At 40.0% G+C, this 27,122-nt stretch overlaps 1 protein-coding gene and 1 long non-coding RNA gene across 2 annotated transcripts in view; one reads left to right on the top strand and one right to left on the bottom strand.

The window, feature by feature from the left end:
- Adamts9 (ADAM metallopeptidase with thrombospondin type 1 motif 9) overlaps window positions 1–27,122 on the bottom strand; it is a 139,405-nt gene that overhangs the window by 36,007 nt on the left and 76,276 nt on the right. The window contains exons 27-28 of the mRNA XM_090323539.1: window positions 25,000–25,161; window positions 22,515–22,691 (exon numbers count right to left, since the gene is read on the bottom strand). Coding sequence (XP_090179665.1) covers window positions 22,515–22,691; window positions 25,000–25,161 — 339 coding nt within the window. The remainder of the gene's footprint in view (window positions 1–22,514; window positions 22,692–24,999; window positions 25,162–27,122) is intronic.
- LOC150066652 (uncharacterized) lies at window positions 1,101–9,659 on the top strand. The gene is made up of 4 exons (XR_016533488.1): window positions 1,101–1,907; window positions 3,459–3,528; window positions 4,378–5,283; window positions 9,473–9,659. It is a non-coding gene; the product is annotated as an uncharacterized LOC150066652 (long non-coding RNA).

The raw sequence follows: 27,122 nt of genomic DNA on the forward strand, positions 1-27,122 counted from the left end.
TTGTGAAGTAGAAATGATATCCTTGGTGGATCAGGCATGAGATGAAAGTGAGAAGGCAAAATAAAAGATGACTTTCAGCTTTGTTTCGGGCAACTGTACAGCTATTGTAACATCTGCTACCATAGTAAGAGATGAGGAAATTCTGGAAAAAAAGTATTAAAAGTCAAAGATATTTTTATTTATAGAATTTCTTTTTATTGGCTGGACATAAAGAACACAAATTTGGTAGTAACTTTTGGTTGTGTAGCATGAAGAAAAAACAGAAACTGCGATCCTCATATCTCAGCTTCCTGAGTAGCTAGCCATCAAATGGACACGGTTAAAACGGATGCTACTGCTCCTCAAGGCAGATCATTTCAATGGACAAAGTCCCCACACTAGCTGATCCCAAGTGAGCTGACAGAGATACTGACTCAGTAATCTGCTGTGGTTATTGGAAGGTACAGCTTAAAAACAAGAAGCAATCTTTAAAGGCAGAGTGCTCTCATACTTATATGCCAGGCAGCACTCTGTGACTTTCTATTCATTATCTCATTTAACTTGCCAATAATCCAACAGAGATCAAAAGACCTAGAGCTGCTTACTCAGGGCAGGTGGTACTTGTAAAATGGTGTCATCACTGTGATTTATGCACAGCTTGCACAAACCGTGGGACCAAGGATGCATTTCTGCAGGGAACAATCATAGCTCTATGAGAACATATCAAATTATCAAAAAAATAATCTCCCTGCCAGAATCTCATCTGTGGTATGTCACTGATACTAATGAACTGGCAATGATGAAACTGTTTCTTAAACAGGATGCTTTACAATTTTTAAAGTATCTAGATGAGCTCTACTCTGCCCATTCCTGTGCACATTTTCCTATTTGGGGACTTGAATGGAACCAATGAAAAATGAACGCAATACTTCAACATGCATGACTCAACCACACATATTATTTGTCTACAATTAACATGATGCAAAAGTAACTAGGAAATTCTCAATGTATCTAATCCGAAGGCAAACACTCATCACAAAGCTTTTTCAATTAGTAACAAAGCAAAGTTGCTGCTCATGGAAATACACAACTTTTAACAGGTTTAACAATGGGTCTATTATGATGTCATAAAGGAGCTGTCATTTTGATTCAATAAATACAAATTCCATCTCTTCTAAGGAAATTTCCATCCAATGATTTCCAAGTCTTTTCCCGGGCAAACTTTAACATCAATACACTTATCATTTAGTTACAATAGTCTATTTAGTAGGACATCTAGTAGATAATATTCACAGGCTACATGTAGGAGAGTTCTTACTCTTTGGAACATTTAATTCCCCATTTTTAGCTAATACAGACTTCTAGTTTACCAATAAGATAGCACCTTTTTTTTTCTCTTGGGAAACAGCTCCACTTATTTAAAAAGATCAACTGTCTTCCTAACATGGAGGAAGACTCTGAAACAATGATGTAATCTCTACTGGTAACTTGGAAGAACAAGGGTATCCTTCCAATGACAGGACTTCCATGCTTTTGCTTCTGTGAAGCTACTGGAGGGACTAAGATTTCAAAACTACCTTTCAACTCATCTGGTGGACATGAAACTCCTGTTGTGAGCAGGATGCTTGTAATCTTCCAGAATCCTTGATAGCTCTGGCTACACTGTGGATGGGTGAAGTGGTAGTGTGCTAAACAGAGATAGGGAGCTAATAGAGGTAGTACGCTAATAGATAGTGTACTATCCCTGGACTTAGGGGTTCTCTGAACTGATCCTTTCCTGATACTGAGGGATGTATAACTTCTTGTTATGAAGAAGCTAGCAAACAACACAGTAAATCTGCCCAGATGAGAAGAGCTATGGACCTATGCAGAATGATATTCCTGGGGCTATGAGGATTCCAATGAAGATGGAGTTCTATACAGAATTGGTGAGTTCACCCCAGGAACCAGGGAGGAAGAAGAGGGGGAAACTGGAGGTCAGGGATGCACATGTACTTCTGGACGGGGCTAGAAGATCCTGGTTTAATGGAAACACTGGCGTGGGTGGATGGCAGATCAGGCTATTATTGTGAGCGATACAACTGTTGCCGGATACATATAGGTTAAGCCCTTGCTGATTTTAGATCTGAGAGACAGATGAGATCATTATCCTGAAAAACATGTAATGGATTGGTGACCAATTGATACAAATCTCCAAACTCGGGATTTGCTGATAGCAGGTTAGAAATAGTAAGGACTAGAAGGCCAAGAGCAATGCCAAGTACTAGAATCTATGGCCAAACCATACTCTTCTATTCTACGGATTTTTAGCAATCCAGTGGCTAACCATCATACTCTGGGGTAGGCTGGGTACAGTTCTGTTTGGAGACAGATTAATTACTTTCCCATATAACCCCTATAGAATTTGAAAACCACATACAAATCACTTCATTAAAATAACGGTTTGTTTGTTATAGCTTTGCATGCCAACAAGTTCTTCTTGGTTTGACTTTCATTCTGACTTTCTTCCATTAAATAGTCACATACTTGGGACATTTGCTAGGAGCGAGCATGTAATGCTTATGTGCTGGAATCCAAACCACTAGTTACAGTGACAAATGAAATGACACTGCATGAGTCACACCATCAGGAAAAGGTAAAAAGGTACCTGCCTGTGGCTACTGTTTCAGAAAAGAAGGGAAATAATAGATACGGAGTCGAGGCTCAAAGTTTCAGATGTTGTTCAAGGTAACCATGTGAGCTTGTTGCATGGGAAGAAGAAAATAGCTGCAGGTCAGAGATGCTTATTTACCGCTTTCTACATGGAAGCCCACCAGCAAATATTTATGGGAAGGATGCATTTGTTAAGGCTATAGCCACCACAGGAGTGTGCCATAAACAAAATGTTATCTTCTCACAAAAAGGAGCCACCTAGAATCTTGACTCACAGCGCTAATGTTGAACAAATATGGTGCAAGTTGGAGTCAAAAGGCCCCTCTCACTATACTCTTTCACTTAGAGCACAGCTACTAAGAATCAGACTAGTCATCTCTAATTGAGCTCCCTGGGATAAAGCCCACTGGCTTTATCCCAAAGCAACCATGTGGCTCAGGTATTATTAGGATTCCTTACAAATGAGTAGTTTGAAGGGTAGAGAATGACATCATTTGCAGAGGGCTACCAAGCCAGGAAACAGCACAGTTTTGCCTTCACTATAGCCTACCTGTCTATACACCCACCATCACTGTCCTTAAACTACCCTGAACAAAGGCCTTGGTTAAGACAGTAAGCTGTTCTTCTCCACCTACCCACAGCAAAAATCGAAAGTAAGGACCATGGCATGCTCAAGGTCACACAGCAAGAAAGGAATAGACAAAGCCTTAGGAAGCTTTTGTCCCTAGCACAGAAAAATTTGGCACTTGTTACATTCAGGTGTGTGTGGGGTTCAGCAGTGCTCAGGAACTTCAATTGATAAGCAGTTCTCGTTACTTCCATTCTAGGCTGGATATCTTATGGACAGCTAGCATGATAAAGCAAAGAAGAGAGAAGGAGGACATGAACCAGGTGCAGGTAAGAAGTTCCCCGTAGTGGGTATGCAGAAAATGCCAGTGCCAAAGCCAAAAAGGATGCTTGCATTTGCCTTGCTCTAAAATTTAGCAGAAGGCTGGCAGTCAGTAAGACCTGGGCTAGAATCACATCTACCATTTAACCATTGTCTCTACTCAAAACTGTTCTCTGTTAGAATGGGACATGTACAGGGGATATGAGCAATATAGTTTCATTACAACTGAGGAATACAAGCCATCCAAAGTTCTTCCTATTTTAGCCAGATAGCATAAAAATGATACCGTGCCTTTCACCGCCTTTACTTCCTCTTGTAGCCAGTGGAGTCATAAAAATGCCATAAAAAGGTATTAAAAAAATCTGTCAACTTCTGGACTCTAAGATGGACATCCTAGCAGAGGCACACAGGGAAGAAAATGGAGTTTTGTCCAGCAAGCTCTCACCTGTGTGAATAAGAATGAAATGCTTTGCTTTCCCCAAGGGCACAGAGAACCCACAAGTCAGACACAGATACTAAAAGTACCTTCTTAGAGCCCATTTCTTTCCTCTAGATGATTATTTATAAGTCCTCCTATCACCCAAGATAAAAGACACCATGTATACGAATGCCCCACCTCTTTTCCACACCCTCATTTCCTGCTTGTACTTCTCATCTCCATGATGAGTGAGACATGACGACATTGTTCCTCTCCATTTTGTGATCGTATTTTTCTAAGCATCCCGAGACACCGCATCAGCAACTGTGAGAGCTACTGCCAAGTCCTCTCACTCTCCTCTATGCTCAGGGGTTGTGGGTGTGTCTACAATCATTGATCAGAAAACAGATCTGCTAACTGGCAATGTGACCCCACCCAGGGCTGCTCACAGCACAAGGATGGTTCGAAACAGGGCCAAAATACTGAAGAGGAAAAGAGAAAAATCTTCCCCAGGAAATAACAGCTGCGATTTCAGAGAATAAAACTAATGTTGACAGGCCAGTCTCATGGACCACCCTGGCAAAAAGAAACAGAGACAAGCAGGAAACACCATGTGGATGCAAGATACACAATCATTCACATTCAACCAGAGATGGGGTACCAGACTACCCTCCTGCCCATATGTACCCCATCCCTTCCAGATTGGTGATGCTGCAAAGATCTGAGACAAGGAACGAGGACTCAGACAAGCCCTAGTCCTCAGACAATGAGGTGGCCTTGCTTAGCAAGGGAGATGACAGAGCCAGGCAAGACAATAAAGGGAGACAACAAGAGGTTCTCCTGTTCTTCCTCTCATCAGCACCACCTCCCCAAATCACTAAGTACAGGGTTTTCCAGCTTCCTCCTTCAACCCTTAGTCTCACCACATAACATAACCCCACTGGAGTTACATAGAGCAGAATGCAAAATCACCTACAACAGCTTCTGAAACCTGAGGTTTTTTTTTTCCCTTGTTGTTCTGCAAGAAAATGATTAGAGTTTTATCCTCCCCAAGGAGAGAAACAAAAAGCGAGATAATCTGAAGTGTGATTTCCAGTGAATTCTATCACAGCTGATTTTGATGTACCCCTGAGAATTTGAGGCATGTGATGTCACCAGGCCCCAGTTCCTCTAATATGCTCTGACTTCTCATTTTGAAGCACACTATTTTTTGTAGGACTTTCCCCCCCCTTTTCAGGGTCACACACGATGACTGACCATTTGTAACTTCAGTTGGGAAGAATGACCATGTTGGAATTTGTGAGGAAAGAGCTGAAGATCATGTAAGGATCTTCCTGCCTGCTACGTAAGTGTTTACAAAGAATTCTGGGAACATGGAGGGTAGTGTGTGAAACATGGATTCTAGGAATCTGATTCTTAGCTATCCCAAAGGTGAGTGAAAAAGCATCTAGGTAAGCAATGGATAGGAAAGCTAGGGCTGTTAGAACAGGGACCAATGCTGGGTCCCTGAAAATTGACTGAGCTAGGGCTGAGTTTGGCCTAGTGGTACAGTGCTTGCCTAGCATGCACAAGACCCAGGTTTGATTTCTCAGTACCAAATACATAGAGAAGGCATAAGTGGTGCTGTGGTACAAGTGGCATTTCCCAGTGCATTTCCTGGTATGACCTGGTCTTGCTTTGTCTGCCTGTTTGCTCTTTCCTCACTGTTGCACTGTTAAAGAAGCACCTTTCAGTCTAGATATCACATATGCAGTCAGTCCTCTGTGCCCATGAGCTCTGAACCTGGAATTTCAACTCTACTTAGATAAAAAAAATAGCAAAAAAAAATAAATGCACCTGTTCCCAGCACATACAGGCCTCTGCATGTCATCACACTTCCTAAACAAGACAGCAAAATACCTATTTACATTGCCTGAGACACTGCAGACCATCCAGAGATGATTTAGGGTATTGAAGAGGATGTATATGGTTATATGCCAATACATACTACGCCATTTTCCATAAGGAACTTAAACATCTACACCTACAGATTTTGGTATTACAAGGAGTCCTAGAATTCACCCATGGATACCAAGGGACACTATACTAAATTTCTTACAACTTTTTTTTGGAAGCGATTTATATAATAAATTAACTTTTAAGAATATTAATGCTACCACCAGAATTGAGATGTGTATAATTCCTCAGCCTATATCCAGAGTAACCTATATCTCAACAAGAGGGAAAAAAAGATCATTTTAACCATTCCTAAATCAGACGGGCCATTCCCCCACTTCACACTGCTCTATTGGCAGTTCAGATAGCACACACCATTCCAGTTCTTTCTATCTTTTCTTGTTTCAAGTTCCTACCCACTTAGTAAAGAAATGGTTCAAGAGTAGTAGCACCAGGAGGCCAAGTGGTGGAGCTTATGTCGGTTAACTCTTAATTAACCAACATGAAGCAAGAACCAGTGGTATGAGTCAAGTGGCAGAGCAACAGTCACAGGCAAAAAAAAAAAAGCTGAGCTGAGAGTGAGAGTCTCAGTACCAGTACATCCACACTGCCACAGCCATCACCACCAAATGAAATAAAAATCAGCTAACATAAAAGACTCACAATACGGAAGATGACATTAGAAGTTACTAAATTTATGTTTGGTAATAGTCTGCACATTTTCAGTATTCCTGTATATTACTCTGAGATTTATTCAAATGGATTTCCAACAACTGAGATAGAAGAATGTAGTACTTATAGATAGCACTTGAAGATGGGCCAGACTGGTTTAGTCAGGCTCATGTCTTCCTCTGTCATCTTAGCAAGATACTTAGCACAGCAAGCACCTACTGTCAGTTCTGTTCAAGAGATGTGAAATGATGCTGAGAAGATGGGAAGGACCCATCTCAAACTTAACATGTCCAAAACACAGGCACTGGCTTTCTCCTTTATAAATGTCTTTCTCTCCTTCAATCATAGGAAACACCATTGGTCCATTGGTCTAGTCCATGAAAAACATTCTGTTGAGTCCTTTCTTGGATATCTCTTACATGCCATATGCAAACTCTCAGCTTAATTCTCTGACACAGCCTCAAGGATACAGCAGAATCATGCCACCCTGCTCTCATCACTTCCCTCATGGCTGCATCATCCTTGGCATGCTTGCTTTTATATGAGTTACAGCAATGGCCTCTGAGCAGCTCCTCTGTTTCCTCTCTCCTCATCCCCTTCCTCTACCCTGTGGCTGGCTTCCTACCTTACTAGACTAAAAGCAAACATCCACTCTAGTGGTCTATCCCCCTCTTCTGCCCATCTCCCTAGTCTGTATATTGTCTATGTTGAATTGTATACCTTGCCTCCACCTCTTTCATGCTAGCCATGTGGACCTCTGCCTGAGATTGCCTGGCATACCCCTGCCCCAATTTCAACCTGCAATCCTCTTCTCTCAGAAACCTTTGGATCTTCCCCTATCTGCTCAAATACCACTTGAACTCATGGCCTTGTTCTTTTGTGTGGCTTTTTTACTCAAGGATGGTACTCTAATACTTGAACCATACCTCTATTTCTGACTTTTGGCTAGTTGATTAGAGAAAAGAATCTCGTGAACTTTTCTGTGAGGGCTGACTTTGAACCCTGATCCTCAGAGTTTGGTCTTTTGAATAGCTGGGATTACCACTGCTGTACTCATCTAGACACTGCTTTCTTCATGGAGAATCTCCAAATCTTCCTAAAATAGTTCTCCTGTCCTTTCATGCTAGTCCTTATATCTAGCTTAGTTTCATTCACTTGTAGCATTTATTACCTTCACAATATATACATTTGAGTGTTTCCTTGTAATTTACAGATTGTGCTTACTCCACCAAGACCTGTGCTTGATGACTTTGAAGTATATTGTATGTTCTGCCTGTTCATCTCCCAGTGCCTAAAAACACTTGGTATAAGGAAAACACTTCCTATGCAATTCTAAAACAAAAGAGTTTGTGATAGAACTGAAGAGTTTCTAACAGAACTGGGAGCCACTTACTCCTCAATAAGGATCAGTGAAGGTTCTACATAATGCTCACTTGACTGTAAGAACCAAACAAACAACAATTGCTCTTTCCAATCTCCTCTGCCTGTTTAGGCAACAACTAGCTAAATTCCCTCCTGGTTTAATGTTTAATTCCCAACTGCAATCGACAATTGCTCTTTCTAATCTCCTGTGCCCATTCAGACAACAACTAGCTAAATGCCCTCCTGACTTAATCTTTAATTCCCAATTGCCGAGCTAACTATCATACAAGGGACAGAGAAGAGGAAGGCTGATATTATATTTAATATCAGACAAACTGATGGGAAGGAGAAGATAGGAATTAAAAATACTATACAACCTTGCAAAAGCAAGACAAACCTTTGAAGCTCAGCTGCAAGCCACAAATGTCATCATTTGGCTGTGCATTATCAGGAAATGTAAAGCAATCAATGGGGTATAAAGAAATTCATTTGGCCAGGTGCCAGTGGCTTATGCCTGTAATCCTATCTATTCAGGAAGCTGAGATCTAAGCCTCGAGGTTCAAAGCTAGCCTGGGTGGAAAAGTCAGTGAGACTCTTATCTCCACTTAGCCATCAGAAAATGGAAATTGGTGCTGTGTGAAAAAGCTTAGGGACAGGGCTGAGAGTTTTGCCTAGTGGTAGACAGCTTGCCTAGCATACAGGAAGACCTGGGTTCGATTCCTTGGTACCACATACATAGGAAAAAGCTGGAAGTGGTGCTGTGAGCTCTAGCCTTGAGAAAGCCCAAGGACAGTGCTCAGGACCTGAGTTTAGGCCCTGGGATTGGCAAAAAAAAAAAAAAAAAGAAAAGAAAAGGCTTAGCGACAGTGCCCAATGCCCAAGTTCAAGTCCCATGACCAACCAGGAGGAGGAGGAGGGAATAAGTTCACTCATTTAGAGGAGTGGTTGTATGCCTGAAGGGGAGAGGTGTATACACACGTCTCTGTGTGTGTGAGCACGTATGCATGTGCATGTGTGCACGTGTGTATGTGTGAGTACTGTACTAGACTTGGCACTGCCTTTTAGTTTTTTTTCTTGCTCAAGTCTGGTGCTCTACCACTTGACAACTGCTAGAAGTGCTTTTTGGTCATTAACTGAAGAGTCTCATAGACTTACCTACCCTAGCTGGCTTGAAATTGCTATCTTCAGATCTCAGCCTCCTGTGTAGCTAGGATTACAGGTGTTAAGACAATGGAGTCCATCTCTCTTCAGTAATTTTAGGAAATGTTTGCCCATGTTTAATTCATGGCCTAGAATCATTGGTAAGACTGCTTTTAGTCAAAAGTCCGAATTCAGATTCTAAGGGCTAAGACACCACTGGTCCATTAATAATGCAAGGTTCTGTGACATCCACTAGCCTTTTGAAGAACCACGATTGTCTGGTTTTAGGTTTTTTTTTATGTTATTTTGGCTTTCCACCAAATAATATGTAAAGATTATAGTTTTATTTTGGTCCCACCTATGAAATTTCTAAATTTGACGACAGTGTCTTGGGTTCATTTTGTTTATCTCTTCTCCAACAATAGACTGTTCCTGTCTCATACTGGTACTTATGAAGAAGAAATGAGATTGATTTTCCTTTTAGGACCAAAAGATGCATGCTCGAAAATGTTTTCTTCCCTTCCAATGGGCATCTGTCACTGTGTTACAGGTATGTCTCTGTGTTATATGGGTATTACAGCTGGTAAATTTAATGGCCATTTGTTGAATAGGAGAGGCATACAAAGAGAAAAGGTAGAGGCATAGAGAAGGAAATCTCCAAAACTTTCTTCCCTCAAAGTTCATATAAAGAGAAGCCAAGTTAATGACAAGTTCTGGATAAGTTCATCACCAAAGTACTAAGTTTCTTCTGATTGGTTTTTAAAAACAACTGGAAGAAAAATAACTGACTGGGAACATTTTCTATTCTCTACTGTGTAAGTGTTTCTCTTCCTTGAGAAAGATTTGTTTTTACTATAAAGTATTCCTTACAATATACAGTTGGGAAATGCTGCCGATTCCATCTACTTAATGCCTGTAAGAAATGCTAAACTCTGCAGTGAGCAATCACAGAACCGTGGGGGTGATGATATTGCTACCCCTCTCCTGCCCCTGGAGGAATCTGATGAAGTCTGAAGATGTTTTTTGGTGCCAGTAGCACAAGGGTAATGCTACTCATACGCGGTGGGTAGAGGCCAGGGATGCTGAAAACTTTCACAATGCCGATAAGAGTAACCCACCGCAAGGAACTACCCATTCCATACCTATTCAACATGCATAGAACACTGCTTTGATCTCTGATAAGGATCATAGACTCCCATTTCACAGATGAAAACTCACAAGAATTAATCTCACTTTTGAGATTTTGGCTTCCTCCAAAGAGTAACCAAAACATTCAAAACCAGTTTCTAGGTCTTGCTGGACTGCTACTACATAAAGGTAACATTCTGTCATGGGCGGAGAAATGTTCAAATCATAATTTTTAAAGGAATCCATGAAAAACGTGAGAGCTCTTCAGAATGAACATGCTGAGCCCATTTTCTAAAGAATACCTATCTATATTTATACTGTTTTTTAAAGAACCAATCCCTCTTGTCAAAGATGCTATACAGACTATTTATTGATTATACTGAGCACATTTGTACACTTGGGGGTCTAAATCTAGGACCCCGCACTTGCTAGGCACGTGCTCTACCACTTGAGCTATGCTTCCAGCACATTTACATTTATAATGGCTTCCTCTTCTCCCCCCAAATGATTGACTACTCAAGAGTTTGTTGGTTTGCAAATCCACACTGATGACTTTCTGGGATCTTATATGTGAGATGGGAAATTCAGCTCTCCAGGGAAGAGCTTCTGATAGCTCTCCCATCATTCCACAGAGCTTGCAATTGTGACTTCCACTTTGAATTTCCATGGTACTCATGGCTTCTGCTCTTCTGATGTCTCAACTCTGGCATTGAGATTTCAGCTGAGATTAACCCTTTGAAATTGGAGGTTTCCCTATTACCCCAAACTATTGTTAGCCTGAGCCCACCAGATCACAAGAGTCCTGCATTTCCAGTTGTACCAACTAAAATGTCTCCGGATATTGCCAAAGGGCTCACTAGTAGATAATAATCATTCAGTAACTGAGAACTATTGAGTTATCCCCAAGATTCTCAGGAAGTCTTCCAATAAGTTCTCCAAAGAGGATTGAATTTAAGCACCTAGTGAGGTTAGGGGGAACCCAGGCCTTGTTGATGGACAATTAGCATAGAGAGCCTGCTAGTCACCACAGGAGCAAAGCCAGGGGCTCAGGCTTGGTCTATAGAGAATATGACATGTACATGAAGGTGAATTTTCAATAGTAACAGATAAAAATGTGCATGGGGCTGGGCCAGCCCTTTCTACCTAACATCAGGTCTGTGACCAGATACCTGATGGGGTTCCCCAGTGTGTCATATCTGATTCAAAGACACCCAAAGGAGAAGGAAGTCTGGTTGCTCTACCCAAGATTGCAGGAATAGATGAGCTGCCTATGTCATGGCTTTTTACTTTGGAGAGGAAGGTGGGAAGGGGGACTTGGTTTTTAAAAAGATCTGGAATTTGGACAGAAGTAGATTAAAAAATACTAAGGACATTGCACATGGCCAGACAAGCACTGGAATTTACTACCAAGGGCTAACTGTAAGAAAAATTGGGATTTCCCCAAGGAAAGGGAGATAAAAATATGCACAACTCCCACAGCATACTGGAATGGTAAAGGAGTCAGAGGCTAAGAGAAATCCTGGGGGAAAGTCAATGAAGTAAGAAGGGCTGTATTTCTGCTGAGCTGTGGTTATTACACCTGCTCCTATTGTTAATGTTTTATTACAGTGCTAACCTAGGATTAAAAACAGCTTCCTAAAATGTGTTGACTTTTAAAAAATGAACCCAGATTTACTTTTCACTACCCTGTGAAGGAGAACATACACTTGGAACATATTTGTGTTTTTAGAAGAAGTCTTTTCAATGTAACTTACTCTGTAAAAAGAAAAAAGTTTCAAACTTAATAGACAAATCACAAACACTTCTGACAGCTCTTCCTTATGCTTTTATCTGGTGTACCCAACTGCCAGCATTTGATACACACTTACTTCTCCTGCCTAGATGTGTATCATTATTATTTTCCCTTTCCCTGATCCATTTCAAAGCAAATTAGACACAATTACCTAGCCCTTTCTAAAGCCCAAGGACACTCTACTGCACATATGCCAGATAACTAAGTCAGGATATTACAAAAATGAACAGTCTCCTCCCTCCCTCCCTCTTCCTACCCCCTTTCATTCTTTTTTCTCAATTAATTTTTTTCTTCAACTAGTTGGTTTTATTTGTTTGTAAACCAGTATAATGGATTGTTTAGCTCCTGACAGGCTGAACTCATTCATTCATACATTCATTTCAATACTGTTGATGGTACTCAATCTTGAAAAAGGAACTGGGCCTACGTTTGGGTCTCAGCTGCTAAAGAATATTATGATGTGGGTAATTTCATAAAGTGTAAGGGAAACATATAAGTTGCTCTATCTACATTCATTCCTGAGTTTTAGCTAAGAAAAAGCAATCAGACTATTCTGTACTGTCCTGCCCACCCCATTATCTCTTTGTCCTCATCTTACTAAGTTCCTAAACCATAAGCATGTCTGTCTATGCCTCCTGGCACAGGTAATGTGGAGAATGAGGGTGAAGGATGGAAAATAATGAAAGCACAGGACTCATAGTGGCTGACTTTCCTATGAATGAGAACAAATATGTTTCTCATTGTTGAAGAGTATTACTCCTGTAGTTCGGTTTAGCATGAAATATACTTCTCCTAATTGGTTGTAATAAAGTTAGATTCATCAGTCTATCTGGATACCTGCTAGATAAATAAAACATTTAGATTTCTTACTGGAAGTTTTTTTTCCATTTCTTCTTATATATTAAAATGTCTGACATATCATTTGATGCATGCTTCATAAATACTAGATAAGTCTTACTCAAAATCTAAAGCCTTCAAATCTGGCTCTTTACTTATTACCTAGACATGAGTAGAGTTTGAACTCAGGGTCTCATTCTTGCTAGGTAGGCCCCTCTCAAACTTGAGCCATGCCTCAACATATTTTTGCTTTTGGTTTTTGTTTTTGATAGGATAGGGGCTTGCATTCTTCCTTGAGGCCAGCCTTTGACCTTGATCCTCTAAGGATCAAGTAGTCTCCCCAATGGTTAGGATCACAAGGAATCACAGGCATGTACTACCATACCTGGATTATTGGTGAAAAGGTGTTCTCACTAACTTTTTGTCCAAGATGGCCTTGAATTGCCATCTTCCTGATCTCTATCTCATAACCAGCTGGGAATACAGATGCGAGCGACCACATCCAACTACTTGGTTTAATTCTAAGAAATGTTTTTTTCTTTTTTTCTCATATTCATTCCCAATTTTCTTGCCTATTTTCGAAGGAAAATTTGTGAACGTCTCAATTTCAGAGTCTACGTTGTCCCAATCTGGGATCACCAAAAGACAAAGACACAACTAGAACAAACATTTTGTCATAATTTTTCCAGAAGCTGCATTACACCTTCTTATCAACTGAAAAGTAACAGGTGTGGATTCGATCTTGATTAAAACCAATGTCTTGAAAGTCACAAAATTCTGTGTTCAAATCCTGGCTCAGCTACTTCCCAGCCATGTGATGTATTAGTTGACTAAATTCAACTATTTTACTTCTCAGATGCTGCCAGCTTCAACAAGTACAGAAGCATAAGCAAGCCCACATGGGTGAGTGGCTTCGGATAATTCCTAGCACACAGTAAATGGTCCACAACACTATGTAATTGTTAGTATTAAAAAAAAATCTCAAAATCCTCTACAATCATGGGAGGAAATGCATTGTACAAAATAAAGTGGGTGAAAATCACATCTTTTGTGGATTGACTGAAACTTTCAATTCATTCACTTCCCAAGATATTTCAAAAGGGAGTGGCTTAGGGAGAACTATTTGCATTATTTCTCATTTTGGAGTTTATCCTGAGAAAAATCAGGACTGATTATTGAGTACTTGTAAAAAAAAATACACTGCTGGAGTCTTTAACTCAGAATGTTGTCTTGAAAAGCTGGAAAATTTTCTGATCCAGGTGCAAAAGAATGGATGGTACCATGGGTCAATTTGCATCCAACCTTGCTGTACAAATTTAAACTTGGGTAGGGAGTTGGGGAGGTGGAGGCTTGAGGATGACAGAAGACTGTGAATGAGCCCCAAAATGTTTGCTTAACATTGAGGAGGGTCAAGACTTGCAAAGTCACATCTGGGCGGTCAGTGATGACAGCAACATAGCCTAATTCTGAGGCCCGATTCTCTGGATATGTCTGAAAAAACAACAGCCTGCAAAGCCAGCCTATGCCAAGTCACTCACTGACTCCAGCAACTAAGAAATGCTGTCTTTCTAAAAACTTCTTCAAAGAGAGGACTGTCTCTTCGAATTCCAGCTTCCATAAGGCAACTACCTTGTGGGTTCTACTGCAGCTTTTTCTTAAAAAAAAAAAAAATCCTCCATCAAAATTTGCCCTTTCAACTCAGTGCACACACAAACATGCTTTGCTTTCTCTCCATGTGAACTGAATTGCCACCATGAACTTGAACTCTGAGACACACTAGAGGAGAGTTTGTTTTAACAGCTGCTTTTGCAAGGAAACCCTGGAGTTAGTGTTCTTCAAACAGCTGGTTCTGATAGCCTGTCTTTTTGCTGTTGTTTCTAATGCCCAGCTATACTGGGCACACCCGCTGAAGATTTACTAAACAAAAGATACCCAACACAAGAAGGGTAAGAAAATGCTAATTATAATGGATGTGAATGCTTTCCTCTGTGGGAGGTCTCAAAAAGAGACCTAGGACTTTTCTCCTCTATTTTTTTTTATTTTGTTTTGTTTTTGCTATTTTAAGGGTAATTGTCCTATTCAATATGGTAGCCTTAAGTCCCAGGGAGCTACTTAAAATTTAGAGTAGTTACAATTACTCTTATTTATTTTTCACTCTTAACTTTTCTGGAATTTGAACTCAGGGCCTCATGCTTACTAGGACACTTAGCTGGACCGGACCTCACTTCTTGTCTGGATTGCGATCCACCTATTTGAAGCTTCCTGTAGTTGCTGGGATAGCAGGTACTGCTGCTGAATCCAGCTTCTGTCTGTTGCCATCAATTCTTTTCCTGCCCTGGCTGGCCTTGAACTGTGATCCTCTATTTTCAGACTTCCAAATGAATGAATGGGCAACAACAACCTGTCTTTGGCTCTTAATTTTAATTAACAACATTTAAAAATGCAATTTCCTTGCCACTTAATATTTTAAGTGCCTGGTGTTTAGAAATACAACTTCCATATTGGAAAGCAAAAATAACAACATTCCTGTCACTAGAGGTAGATATAGGACTACATTGGTTAAGGCAGATCTTGATAAGAATGACAAATTTTCATGTCTGGCCTATATGAGTTATCTTACTGCCCAACAGACATACTTGACAGGCAACTTTTAATTTTTGGTAGTTCCAGGGTTTGAGTCCAAGGCCTCAAGTGTTAGGCAAACTCTCTTTATCACCTGAGGCATACTTCTAGGATTTTTAGTTTTAAGCTTTTTTAGATGGGCTCTTGCTTTTTGCTAGGGCCAGGTTAAGACAGTGTTCCTTCTCCCTGAGGCCTCACTGGTTTAGCTGGGATTACCAACACTTTTCCTCAGACTCCTTTCCTTGATTGAGAAATCTTACTAACTTCTTGCCTGGGCTTTGAACCACCATTGTTACCTGCCTAGTAGCTGGGACTCCAGGTGGGAGCCATCCATCATCATCAGTTTGACTGCCAATTTTCTATTTCATAAAATTCTAGATAGAAAAGGGGTGTGTGTGTGTGTGTGTGTGTGTGTGTGTGTGTGTGTGTGTGTGTGTGCAGGTGTGTTTTAAAAGTTTAAAAGGTATGCATGGCAACTATTTCATTTTAGAGGAAAGAACAAGAAGTCAAGAAAATGGTATGATAGCCCACAATTCCAGGTCTTTTTATTGGTATCTATTAAATAAAAAGGACAAATACTTTCCACATCACACTTTCCCATATGTGGGGAAAGCTGGAAGACTCCAGAATGGAGAAGGCAGAAAGTCAGATCCTCCACTGTTCCTGACTCTCAAACCAATGATCTCAGGCTTAGGTTCTCAAGTAACTGGGAACAGAAGTCAAATTAGTTCTCTGACAGGAAGTTATTTTTTTTTAAAGTCCCTGTCAGGTGTCAGGAAGCTTTAGTCACCAAAAATCATGGCTCATGACTATAATATAAGCTATTCAGGAGACTGAGACTTAAGAACTGTAGTCTGAAGCCAGACTCAGCAGGGAAGTCCATGCAATTCTTATCTCCAACCAACTACCAAAAAGCTGAAAGTGGAGCTGAGACTCAAGTGGTAGATTGCAAGCCTTGAGCAAAAGAGCTGAGGACAGCCTTGAGTTCAAGCCCCAGGACTACACACACACATCTAAAACAAAGATAATAAGGCTACAAGATCATCAGTGACCAGGAAGTCATACTCCATCATACTCCAATTGCAATTTGTATTTGTACTTTTATGGTGGTGGGGGATGTCAGGAAGAGAAAATGCTAGTTCTAATTACATGAGTTTAGTTTCCTTCTTTTTTTAAACTAAATTTTCCCTTTGTTCTTTATAACAAATACTTCTGAAGAACTCCTTGCTATTACCTTCTCATTTAGAACAGAGACAACTTGTAACAGTGGGCACTTTAAAAGTACTTGTAAAACAAATGTCTTTTCTTTGTAAAGAATGGATGTAGTTTTCACTCTTCCTTCCCATCCCCCCCAACAAAATAAATCTTCTACAACTGCTTTTGCTAATCAGCAAGATTCCTTCCCAGGCAATTATGTTTGGAGCCAAATTCTACCTCCCACTCTACATTCTGAAGTTTCCATTCCTTCCAATTCCAGAGAGGTGATGCCAAGAAAGGAGTCAGGCAGAGTCTGACACACTCCTCCCCTGACTTTAACCTCCTCCTCTTGTGCCTCCCACTTTGGACTTTTTAAACCGATAGAAAAAGAAATATGTCACACACCATCAAATAACTGTCAAACGATGAGGAACACAATCACTGTAAAAACTGAGGAAAAAATTATAAAGTTTTATATTCAAACAGAAATGTAGACGGCTAGGTCATGCCTATTATCTTAGCTAGGAGGCCGAGATCTGAAGATCACAGTTCAAAGCCAGCCCGAGCAGGGAAGTCTTCAATTCATCACCAAAAAACCCAAAATGGAACTGTGTATTTAAGTGGGACAGCACCTGGGCCCTAAGTTTAAGCTCAAGTGCGCGCATGTGCGTGCACACACACACACATTCACACACTAAAAGAAACAACAGAGAAACACTCGAGAAAAGCTGTTATTACCATTTCATACTCTGATTTTAAAAATTATGCTATTTATTTATTCCAGTACTAGGACTTGAATTCTGGGTTTTGTGCCTTGCTTGGCTTTTTCATTCGCATCTGATCCTCATCACCACATCAGACATAACTCTACTTTCAGCTTTTTGCTAGTTATTGGAGATTAGAGTCTTTGTCTTGTCCACCCAGGCAGGCTTTGAATCTTCATCTCCAGATCTCAACCTCCTGAGTAGCTAGAATTACAGGCATGTGTCATCAGCTCCTGGTTATCTTTTTTTCCTGATTACTATTTTCTTTAATATTCCATACTGACAGAGCCAAATAGTATGGATCCTGTCTCATTTTTAGAAATGAGAGCAGCATGTTGAAGATCTGCTTTTATCTTTGTAAACATAATATAACTACCAAAAAATGTACACTTAATGCAATAATATTTTCAGAGTCAAAGATTTTGATATCATCTCTTCTCAACCTCCCAAATCTGGCCAAAATTACATCATTTATAGGAAATAAAAGGCTATCTTACCATTTCCTAAACTCAACCGGTTGGTTGACATTTGTGCATCTGTAGATTATGGGAATTTATCAACAGCACGAACAAATTTGGCTCTCCAGCTAATGGAATCAAATGGACAATGTTGATATGACTTCAATATTGGTGAAGAATAGATGATGGAGGAGATGTAGGTCTTTCTTTCCTTGACTATAAACAGGATCAAAATTCACAATGAACTTAGGCTACTTTCTCTCTACCCAAATGGGATCGATAGAGTCCACAGTCAACAGGAGTCTATCACTACTGAACATTATCCTAGAGGCCACAGCTGGGTTCTTACCAGCTCCTCCCTTGCTGGCAGCTAGCAGGCTGGTGGGATGTGTGTATGATATAGAACATAGTAACTACTGAAGGCAAAATTATCGGCTATTGTTATTTAGTTTAGCACATTATCTCAGTTTGTATGTTTTTGTTTATAAACCTAACTCATAAAGGAACTTACTTATTTTGGTTCTTCATGCAAGTTCTATTATAAACCTATATGCAGAAAATAGAGGGTCCAGTAGAGAAAAGAAATGAAGTGTTAACAGGCTTTTGGACTTATTTTTAATGATGTATGCACACATATATGCATATATATGATATATATATATACATACAGATATATGTATACATGTATATTGTAAAAGGTAGGCTCTCTTGAAATGTCAATGTTCATTGATACGATATTTTATTTTTCTTTAATAAGAAAAGCTTTCTGAAATCAACTGAAGGAGAACAAATAGTAAAATTGATGAATGTAAGCCTTTGGCTGTTAATCTAAACATAAAGAGTAAGGTACAGTCAAATTTATGCAGAGTAACTTTGCTTTTTCCCACATTCAGAGCCATTTTTTCTAAACATAGATGTGGTCTTCTAGCTAAGTTATCATGACTACAAACTCAAGAAATAGAGCATTCATATCTCATAGATAAAACCCAGTGAATCAGGACAATATCAGAACAGAAAAAAATACCAACAAACTGTGATGTTTCATATATTTTTGTTTATAAAACTAAGCATCATTTCTAATTGGGAAGTATTTTTTGTAGAGTACCTCTTTAAGCTATCCAACTACACAAAATTGCACATGTGGCTACTAAGATTTTTGCAATTGGGAATAGGGAAGAGGAAATTAGTAAAAATTAATATATATATTCAAACCAAAAGAAACATATACATTCATTTCTAACTCATATAGCCTACTTGCCTTATAGCCTACCGAGAAACAATGATAGGAAGACATTGAATATAAAATTAAATAACATGGAAAAATAAATATACTTTATTATATAAACACATAGAAATCTCTTGCTCAAAATATTTTCAGAAAATACTAGGTGCAGCTGCTTAAAATGCTGTTCAGAAAACATGATAGTTGATAGTTACAATCTTTATTTTTGTTTCTAGAAATAGATCTAGTGAGGTTGTCAAACGCTGATGTCAAACATTTTCTCTTCCTACCTACGGAAGCTGCAAACTTTAATATGGAAATGAGGTAGACACAGATTCAGAAGTCAACGAGGCAGAAACAGCAGCACAGTGCCTTCATGAGATCGTCAATTCTCATTATTCAGGTCGACAAGCATTATTCTCAAGCAAGGCTCAGAGAACACTTTCAGATTTGTTTTCTCACACACCAAACCCCGCCCCCCCCAAAACCAAAAAAAACCCCAAATAAGTAATTTCCCTTGAAGAGAAAGAACTACAGTCCCCAAGGTGATATTTGAGCAGAGACACAAGCTCATATACAAACAGGTGTGACAGGCAACACCAAACTCTCTTCATTAACTCTGATTACCTAGGTCAATGAGCTTACTGTAGAACACCCCCAATTTTTAATCTACTTTCTGCTTTGACTTGAGAGCGGAAAGAGCTGTCTTTTCTATTTGCTCTCCTCATGGTGGAGTGAAACCTACCTATGACTGGCAGCAGGAATCCAATGCAAGGTAGAGAAGCTGAAGAGCCTTGTAAAAATAAATATTACTCAGAAAGTATCCAGGGACATAGTTTTAAAAGGACAGAAAAGGCCAAATACTTGGGAGATGTTTCTTCCCTTCTCATTTCACAATCTTCATTCTTAAATTTATAATGAGGTAAGCCAGAATCCCATGGTCTATCTCAAATAGGTACTTGAACCTTAAGTTCAAAAGAAGCTTTGTTTAGCGACTGTTAGCTGTGTGAACTGAGATTTGGGGTTTCAATCCTAAATTCTGCTCTTCAGTAACAGGTGCTAAAGTAGGCTGGCTACACTTTGACCTTGGAGAGGCTTCCTCTGACCTTAAAGAAGGCTGCCTTGTCTTGACAGGACAGCTGTTATGTGTGGGAGCCTTCAGGGGACAAGCAGCCTGCAGGAAGAGTAATTGCAACCCCAGGCTTCTAATCAGTCTATGTTGCTGTCTGTTGAAAGCCAAGGTATTAGCACCTCAACTGTACTCTTCACTATTGTTAATTTCATGGACATTAGAATGATAAAGCACCACTGAAGTGACTTATGGCTATGAGCAAGAATTCACTGAGGTATGCTTCAATTTAGAATCACTTTGTACCAAAGCATCCATAGAAATAAAACATGAAATTAACATCAAAAGCCTAAGGAAAGATCTGAAAGACTGCTCTCTCATAAGTGTATTTAGGAAAAGTAATATATTACAAATGTATCTACTTAAACACATTGATTTTTGATTTAATTTTTTTTTAAATCACAATTTAAAAGCCTTGCAGAAGAGGCCTTTAAACAGGGATTGGAATAATGATCATATACAAAGGAAACGCTGAACTCACAGAAAGGCAGCAAAACTATTTCTTAAATCTATGCAACTTGCTGCTGCGGAGTTCACAGAATTGAACTTTTACTCTTTCCTTCTCTTTCTTCTCCCATGTTTCAGAAAACAGTATGGAGGCTCCAGGAAAACTACATTCTATAAATTCCACATTTTGTTAAAATAATTAGTACTGCCTATTTTAAAATTTAAGCAGTTAAACTCTTAAGATATTTGTAGGAGCGTAGTAATCCTGTATAAAATATGGAGTATACGTTGAAGGAAGGAAAATTACATAGAAACTCTAAGAGAAACATGCATACATACAGATGTATACATATGCATATACATACATTTTTATGCATATATGTGCAAATATACACATATCCTTAACACTAGATTCTACAACTATCTAGGATTATATATTTTTTCTATTTTCTTAAGCAATTTTTCCTAGAGAGAAAAATATGGAATGACCTAAGTAACTAGAATCTGGACAGTGGAAATATTTTTTCTCCTCACTAAACCACAGCCAAGTCAAAATCAATGCCACTACTTTTGAAAGCACTAATAGACTCCCTAAACATAATGCTGAGTTGATGTTACTGTTGATTGAACTAGTGAGGTAAAAATATCATGGGCTCATGAAGGACATCTGCATGGAAAATCGTACGTAGGAGGTGACTGAGAAGAGAATTTCAGAAGAAGGCATGTTTTGTCTCTGGCCTCCTGTAAAGCTTTCCTCTGGAGAAGTTACCATCAGCACACTCAAATAACTTGGAGGGAAATGTACATGTGACATAACATAACATTGCTTAAGCTCTTAAATAAGATCCTTGCAGTCTTGCTAAACAGAAGCATGTGAGAGAATGCTGTCTGCCTTTCTAGGTTTCTGCTTTAAGACCTACCCCTCCAGCCACAGCCTCCAATGGGGAAACCCTTGGCTCTCAGAAGCAATCAACAGGTATCGACAATGTCACTTTAGGGTATCTGCTCTTCATTTGGGTTCAGGAATACTCAAACCTTTTCCCCAGAGCCACAGTGAATTTAAAAAGGGCTTCTGAGCATGAGTTCATATCACCCTGCATTCAGCTTCAGTGCAATGAGGGCAAGCATGTCACTTGTTTGTAACAGCCCTGGTGGTTCTGCAGTGGACGCCCAACACACGGGCACCGTCAATCCTTCTGTGTGCCAAGAGCTTCCCCAGGAGTTTGCATATGATTTACAGTGACAAATCTTGCAGAGAATCCACTATGTCCGCTGCTGGCTAAGCAGCTCCCAAAGGCAGAACAACTAGTGCCAAAACAAAACAAAACAAAAACTGCTGTCAACTGGGCTTCTTGCCTGGATGGAAGAGAGAACGTTTCAAATACCTTGAAAGGTAACAGGGTCAATGATGCCACCGATGGCCCTTGGTGTTTGAAACCTGATTTATCAGTCTATTCTGTGGGCACAAACAGTGCAGTGATTGTGTTGAGCTGTCCCCGAATCATGCAGAGGCAAATTACAGTCACTGAAAATTGCTTTGGCCTCAATAAGCAGTATCTTCTCCCAGCAGTCAAATTGATCACAGCTTAGAAAAGAAAAGACTGTCTGCTATTGAGTTGTCTGATTCACCACTCTAGATGGACACGTATATGCCACCGTCTAGGAAAAAGAAACTTACTTCCTGGTACAGGTGCTGTGTGAGGTACATGGATTCAGTAGTGTCATCCTGGCAACATCCTAAAGTATTATGTCTATGCTATGGTGTGACCATCAGGAGGGGGGAAAAAGCATTCATCCGGCATGGAGGAAAGCCCCAGAATGCCTTGGAATGAGACAATGTGGGGAACAAACATGAATAGTTAGGGTCGTACCGAGCTCCAAGGGCCAGTACTCCAGGCAGCGTCTTGCCGACAGGCGTGTGTGTTACACTGCTCATGATCCGGGGGTTTCTCAAGAATGTCACAGCTCAGATCTGGAAACCGTTCACCGTTGGACCGCTGACAGACCACCAGTCTTGTTCGCATGCCTCCACCACACAGCTTAGTGCACTGCAAGAAAGACAAGGAAGGGATCAGTGATTTGGTCTGAATGATGTACAACAAATTTGCCTTCCCCAGGAAGGAAAGCTGCCAGAGAGGACCAAGCTAAATTACTGTGATAATACATAGTGGAGCATACTTCTCTTATTTGAATGTTCCATATTATTGACTGAGGACTTCCCCTAAATCTATAATAAAGACTTTTCATTCTATGGAGAGCATGATACGTTCCCTTAGATATAAAAAGGAGAATACAGGGGTAATTAAGGTGCCCAAGATACATCCATTAAAAGCATTGAAAATTAAATTCTATAAAGTATGTGACACCAAAACAATGAAAACAAAACTAGAAATAAAAAGTACCTACTATCCAATAAAGGAGAGATGTATTATCCAGATTGATTTTCTGGTAACTTTTTCCCAATGATGCTGAGGATTAAACCCAGGAACTTGTAGTTGAGCTCTTTTACCACGGTGATGCACCTCCAAGCTCTATTTTCTGGCAACTTTCAAGAACCTGACACTAATTGCAGACAATTCTCCAACTCTCAACTCTATAGATTTGGATGACGCTGAACTATTTTACTCTCCTCTAAATCTTAGGATAACATAACTACAACTTCCCCTGGGGATGAATAAACAGAGCAAGCAGTGGGAATGCTGGCTAATGCCCTGACTCCTGGCAAGATCTAGACTTCTGAGGCAGAAACAAGTTGTATTTCTTGGACAAGTGCTGCCCGGCTCACATTTAGGAACACAGACATGGTTTCCTCGCAGTGTCGAGGGTAGCTCTCACCCGTCGCTTAGAAGGCTCAGTCTGCATTGACAAGCATCCCAGCAAAGGCGTGTACTCTCTTCCTGGCTTAGATCCAGTTACAGAAGCTTAATCATGGGTCCCACAAGACAGAACTGTGCAAGGAATGTGGGGAAAAGCCACAATACCCGAGCCTTGCCCCTGCTCTTCCCTAAGCTTAGCAAAGTCCTCCAGAGCATGAAAGTCACTGAAAGTCAACAACAACAAAAATCCCTGTTCTGGTGGTCTATGGCTACTAAGTTATGTGTGTGGAACCAAGAGGTGTGGCTACAACTCCAGTAAGCCAAGAATGTGGATTCCCAGGCCCATTATTCACTCTTGTTTTTCTTCTCTCAAAACTGGGTTTCTCAGGTATTAGTTGTCACGTTTTTATTTGGTTAATTTTATAGTCGAGATAGAATAAGTCAAGCTTTAACTTTGTACTTTCCCTGTGAATTGATTCAACAGTGGAGAGATACATTCTTGGTGAAACACACAATAACAATAACAACAACAGCCCAAAGCCCTAGTATTAAGTATAATCTAAGCTCAAAACCCCGATTTAATAACAATAGTGTTATTTATGCTATAGCTGTTCTGAATAATAATAATGTAAATGGTTCCTATCTTATAATAGCAATATTGTTAAGCATTTGACAAGCATGATCTCATAACAGTTGTAAATACTATGATTATTCACATTTACAGACTTCATAGATAAAGATTTGGCAACATGGAACTGTTGTCCAGGAGCCAGGGGTGGGAACGGGACCTGATTGTATATGTCTTACAGATCCAAGCAGGCAATCCTGACAATGCAATAGTTGAAGAATTCCATTCTGAGAATATGCATCTAATTCTTTCTGTAACAAGTCCTCCTTGACAGGAATATTAACACCCATTCACATCATGAGGAACTTAAGTATTAGAAGACATTACACTTGGAGAATAAGGATGTACCTCAAACACCACCACCCAAAACTAAGAAGCAATCATCCAGACTTCCATAGATTAACCTAACATCTATTTCCATCATCATGCAAGCATTCAATAATCATAACTTAGTGAGTAAATACCTTAAACGAGTATTTATAAGCATTTTTTCCTAATTATTCTCCCCTTACTGTCTCTTATTGGCAATGTGGCAAATTACAAACTAGAGAATGAAGATGAGTCTTTCCTCTTAAAATACAATGTAGCCAGGCATAGGTGGCTCATGCCTGTAATCCTAGCTACTCAGGAGGCTGAGATCTGAGGATCATGGTTCAAAGCCAGCCCAGGCACAAAAAGTCAGTGAGACACTTAGCTCCAACTAATTGCCAGAACTGGAGCTGTGCCTTAAAGTGGTGGAGCTCTAGCCTTGGGCAGAAAAGTTCAGAGACAGTGTCTAGGCCCTGAATTCAAGCTCCACGACCACCAACAACAAAAAATACAATGTGAACAGTGACATTCTTTGGTCAGCATCATTCCTGTATGTACCTATTACATGACTGACAAGCAGACAGATAGGAAATTTGCTCTTACCTCTCCCCAGCTGCCATAAACCCACTGAGGACAAGGACCGGATTCACAGGCTCGTTGCTCATCCGGTTTTATCCGCTCCACGCAGTCATTTGCAGTATATCCGTTTTCATCCTGACACACCACAACACGCCTCTGGGACCCACCAGCGCAGGTACTGGAACACTGAACACAGCGGGAAATGAGTTAATCCTCCACACTACATCTTAGCTCCAGAAAACACAACTGGATGAAAGAGAGACAGATGATGGGAGGCAATCAGGAGAGGCCGGGCAGCTCCCTGAGGGGAGGCTGTTTAAGGTGTATTTATATAAACACCTGTGGAGAACAGAAGCACAGCCTCTCCTACTCCCTGGCTTCAGGCCCGCAGTAGGTGCTCATTAGAGACCTAATGGCTGATAATACCTATCCTCCAAAGCAGCTCTCACTTATTGTCTTCTGGTGTCCTCTTTGTATCTCAGGGAAGGACTGACATGTCAGTGGATATCACAGTTTACTTGGGAATTCTTTCCAACATGTAAAGAGCTTATTAAAAACCAACATTGGACTTCTCTTTCAACACACGGCTCAGATTACATGCTTAATGAATTGCCAGTTGTTGAAATTAAGCTTCCATAAGATCCCACTCAATTACCAATGGAATGCCTTTAGGACATACTTTTGCAGTAGGCAAATGCTCCTTACTTTCCTCTTTACAAAAGTGCGGACATTGCTGGCTAATGGTGGTAAGATATGTTTGATTTATTGATTTTTTTCCCGTCCTCAATGAATTTTGTTGAATTCTATCTTGACAAACCTCTGTTCAGCTGTATTTTGGTCTCTCTCTCCCACGGCTGTCCCTGAGTTTGTTTGTATTCTGTTTCCTTTCCCACACATTCTTCTTATGGCCCTCTTGTGTATCAACACCTGGAGTGTTTTCTTTTCCACAATTTCCTTATCTTTTTAACCTAGTGTGTTTGCTAGCATCCTTGAATCTGAATCTTGTAATGTGGAATTGCCTATCAAGTAAGCATGCAGTCCTCTAAGTAACATCTCCGCTACTGATCAAGCCACAAATGGCATCAACCATCATGTTTCGTTTTCAGTGATGAGTTCCGGGTTGGTCATTCTTTCATTAATTCACTCATTTGTTCCTTCATTCTATTTTGAGCCAGTCTCACTAAATAGTTCAAGCTGGCCTTGAACTCTCAATCCTCCTGCCCCTGCCTCCTGTGTAGTAGTAATACTATGGGTGTGTGCCACCCCACGTATCAACTATCCTGTCCAACTTAGGTGCAGGTTCTATAAAGCTGATTTGTTTGCTTCCTATTTAACCCTAGCTGAAACCAGGGTTATTTAAAAATACACTCAGACCTTGCTGCTTGCTAGCTAGCTTCTTCCACATCAAGATGTGAAGGTATTTTGTTGATGTCTCTGGGCCTCCATTCAACTGCTGTGCTGAGAAATCAAAGCTACCTTACCTTGGCTGGCCAAATGACAAGCAATTTAAAAATTAAACCAACCTAATCTGTATCTACACTCCAATTTTATACCGAGTTTACTTTTGAAACCACAGAGCAGGATAACTGATCTATTAGTTCTTTGTTAAAAAAACACTTAGGTTTTAATTATACAAATTCTACTTTTGTTTTCCTAAAGGATCTAGTATTCTTACTGTAAGCCTGGATATCTTTTTTTTTTAACTTTCAAAAAAGCTTAATACAGTAAAAATACAGGTAACTGTAATTTTTAATAACTTTGTTTGGGGATGAGAATTTAAAGTTAGGAAGGGCCTTTCACAATATAAATAAATGGATTTGCGATACTTTGGCCCTTGAGTTGTCCCCTCATTATGTCACGTGTGAGTTTGATTGGGGTCCTATACAAGGGTGAACTTCCTTAGGGAGGGTTAAAACTTGTGTTTCTGGACACTTGTCACATCACATACTATATATACATAGAAATATGCATAAATATTCTTTTGGGAGGTCTGATGTGACAACACAAGGAAGAAAAAAACCCCAGCACACTGTACAGCTTAAGCCTCATTTAAGTAACAAACAAAAATGTTTCCATGTCAAATGCTGGTTCATACATGTCTGTAATCCCAGCTCAGGAGGCTGAGATCTGAGGACTGCAATAAGAAG

This window comes from Megascapheus bottae, chromosome 2, assembly GCF_031878675.1.
Source record: "Megascapheus bottae isolate mThoBot1 chromosome 2, mThoBot2.hap1, whole genome shotgun sequence".
NCBI lineage: Eukaryota > Metazoa > Chordata > Mammalia > Rodentia > Geomyidae > Megascapheus > Megascapheus bottae.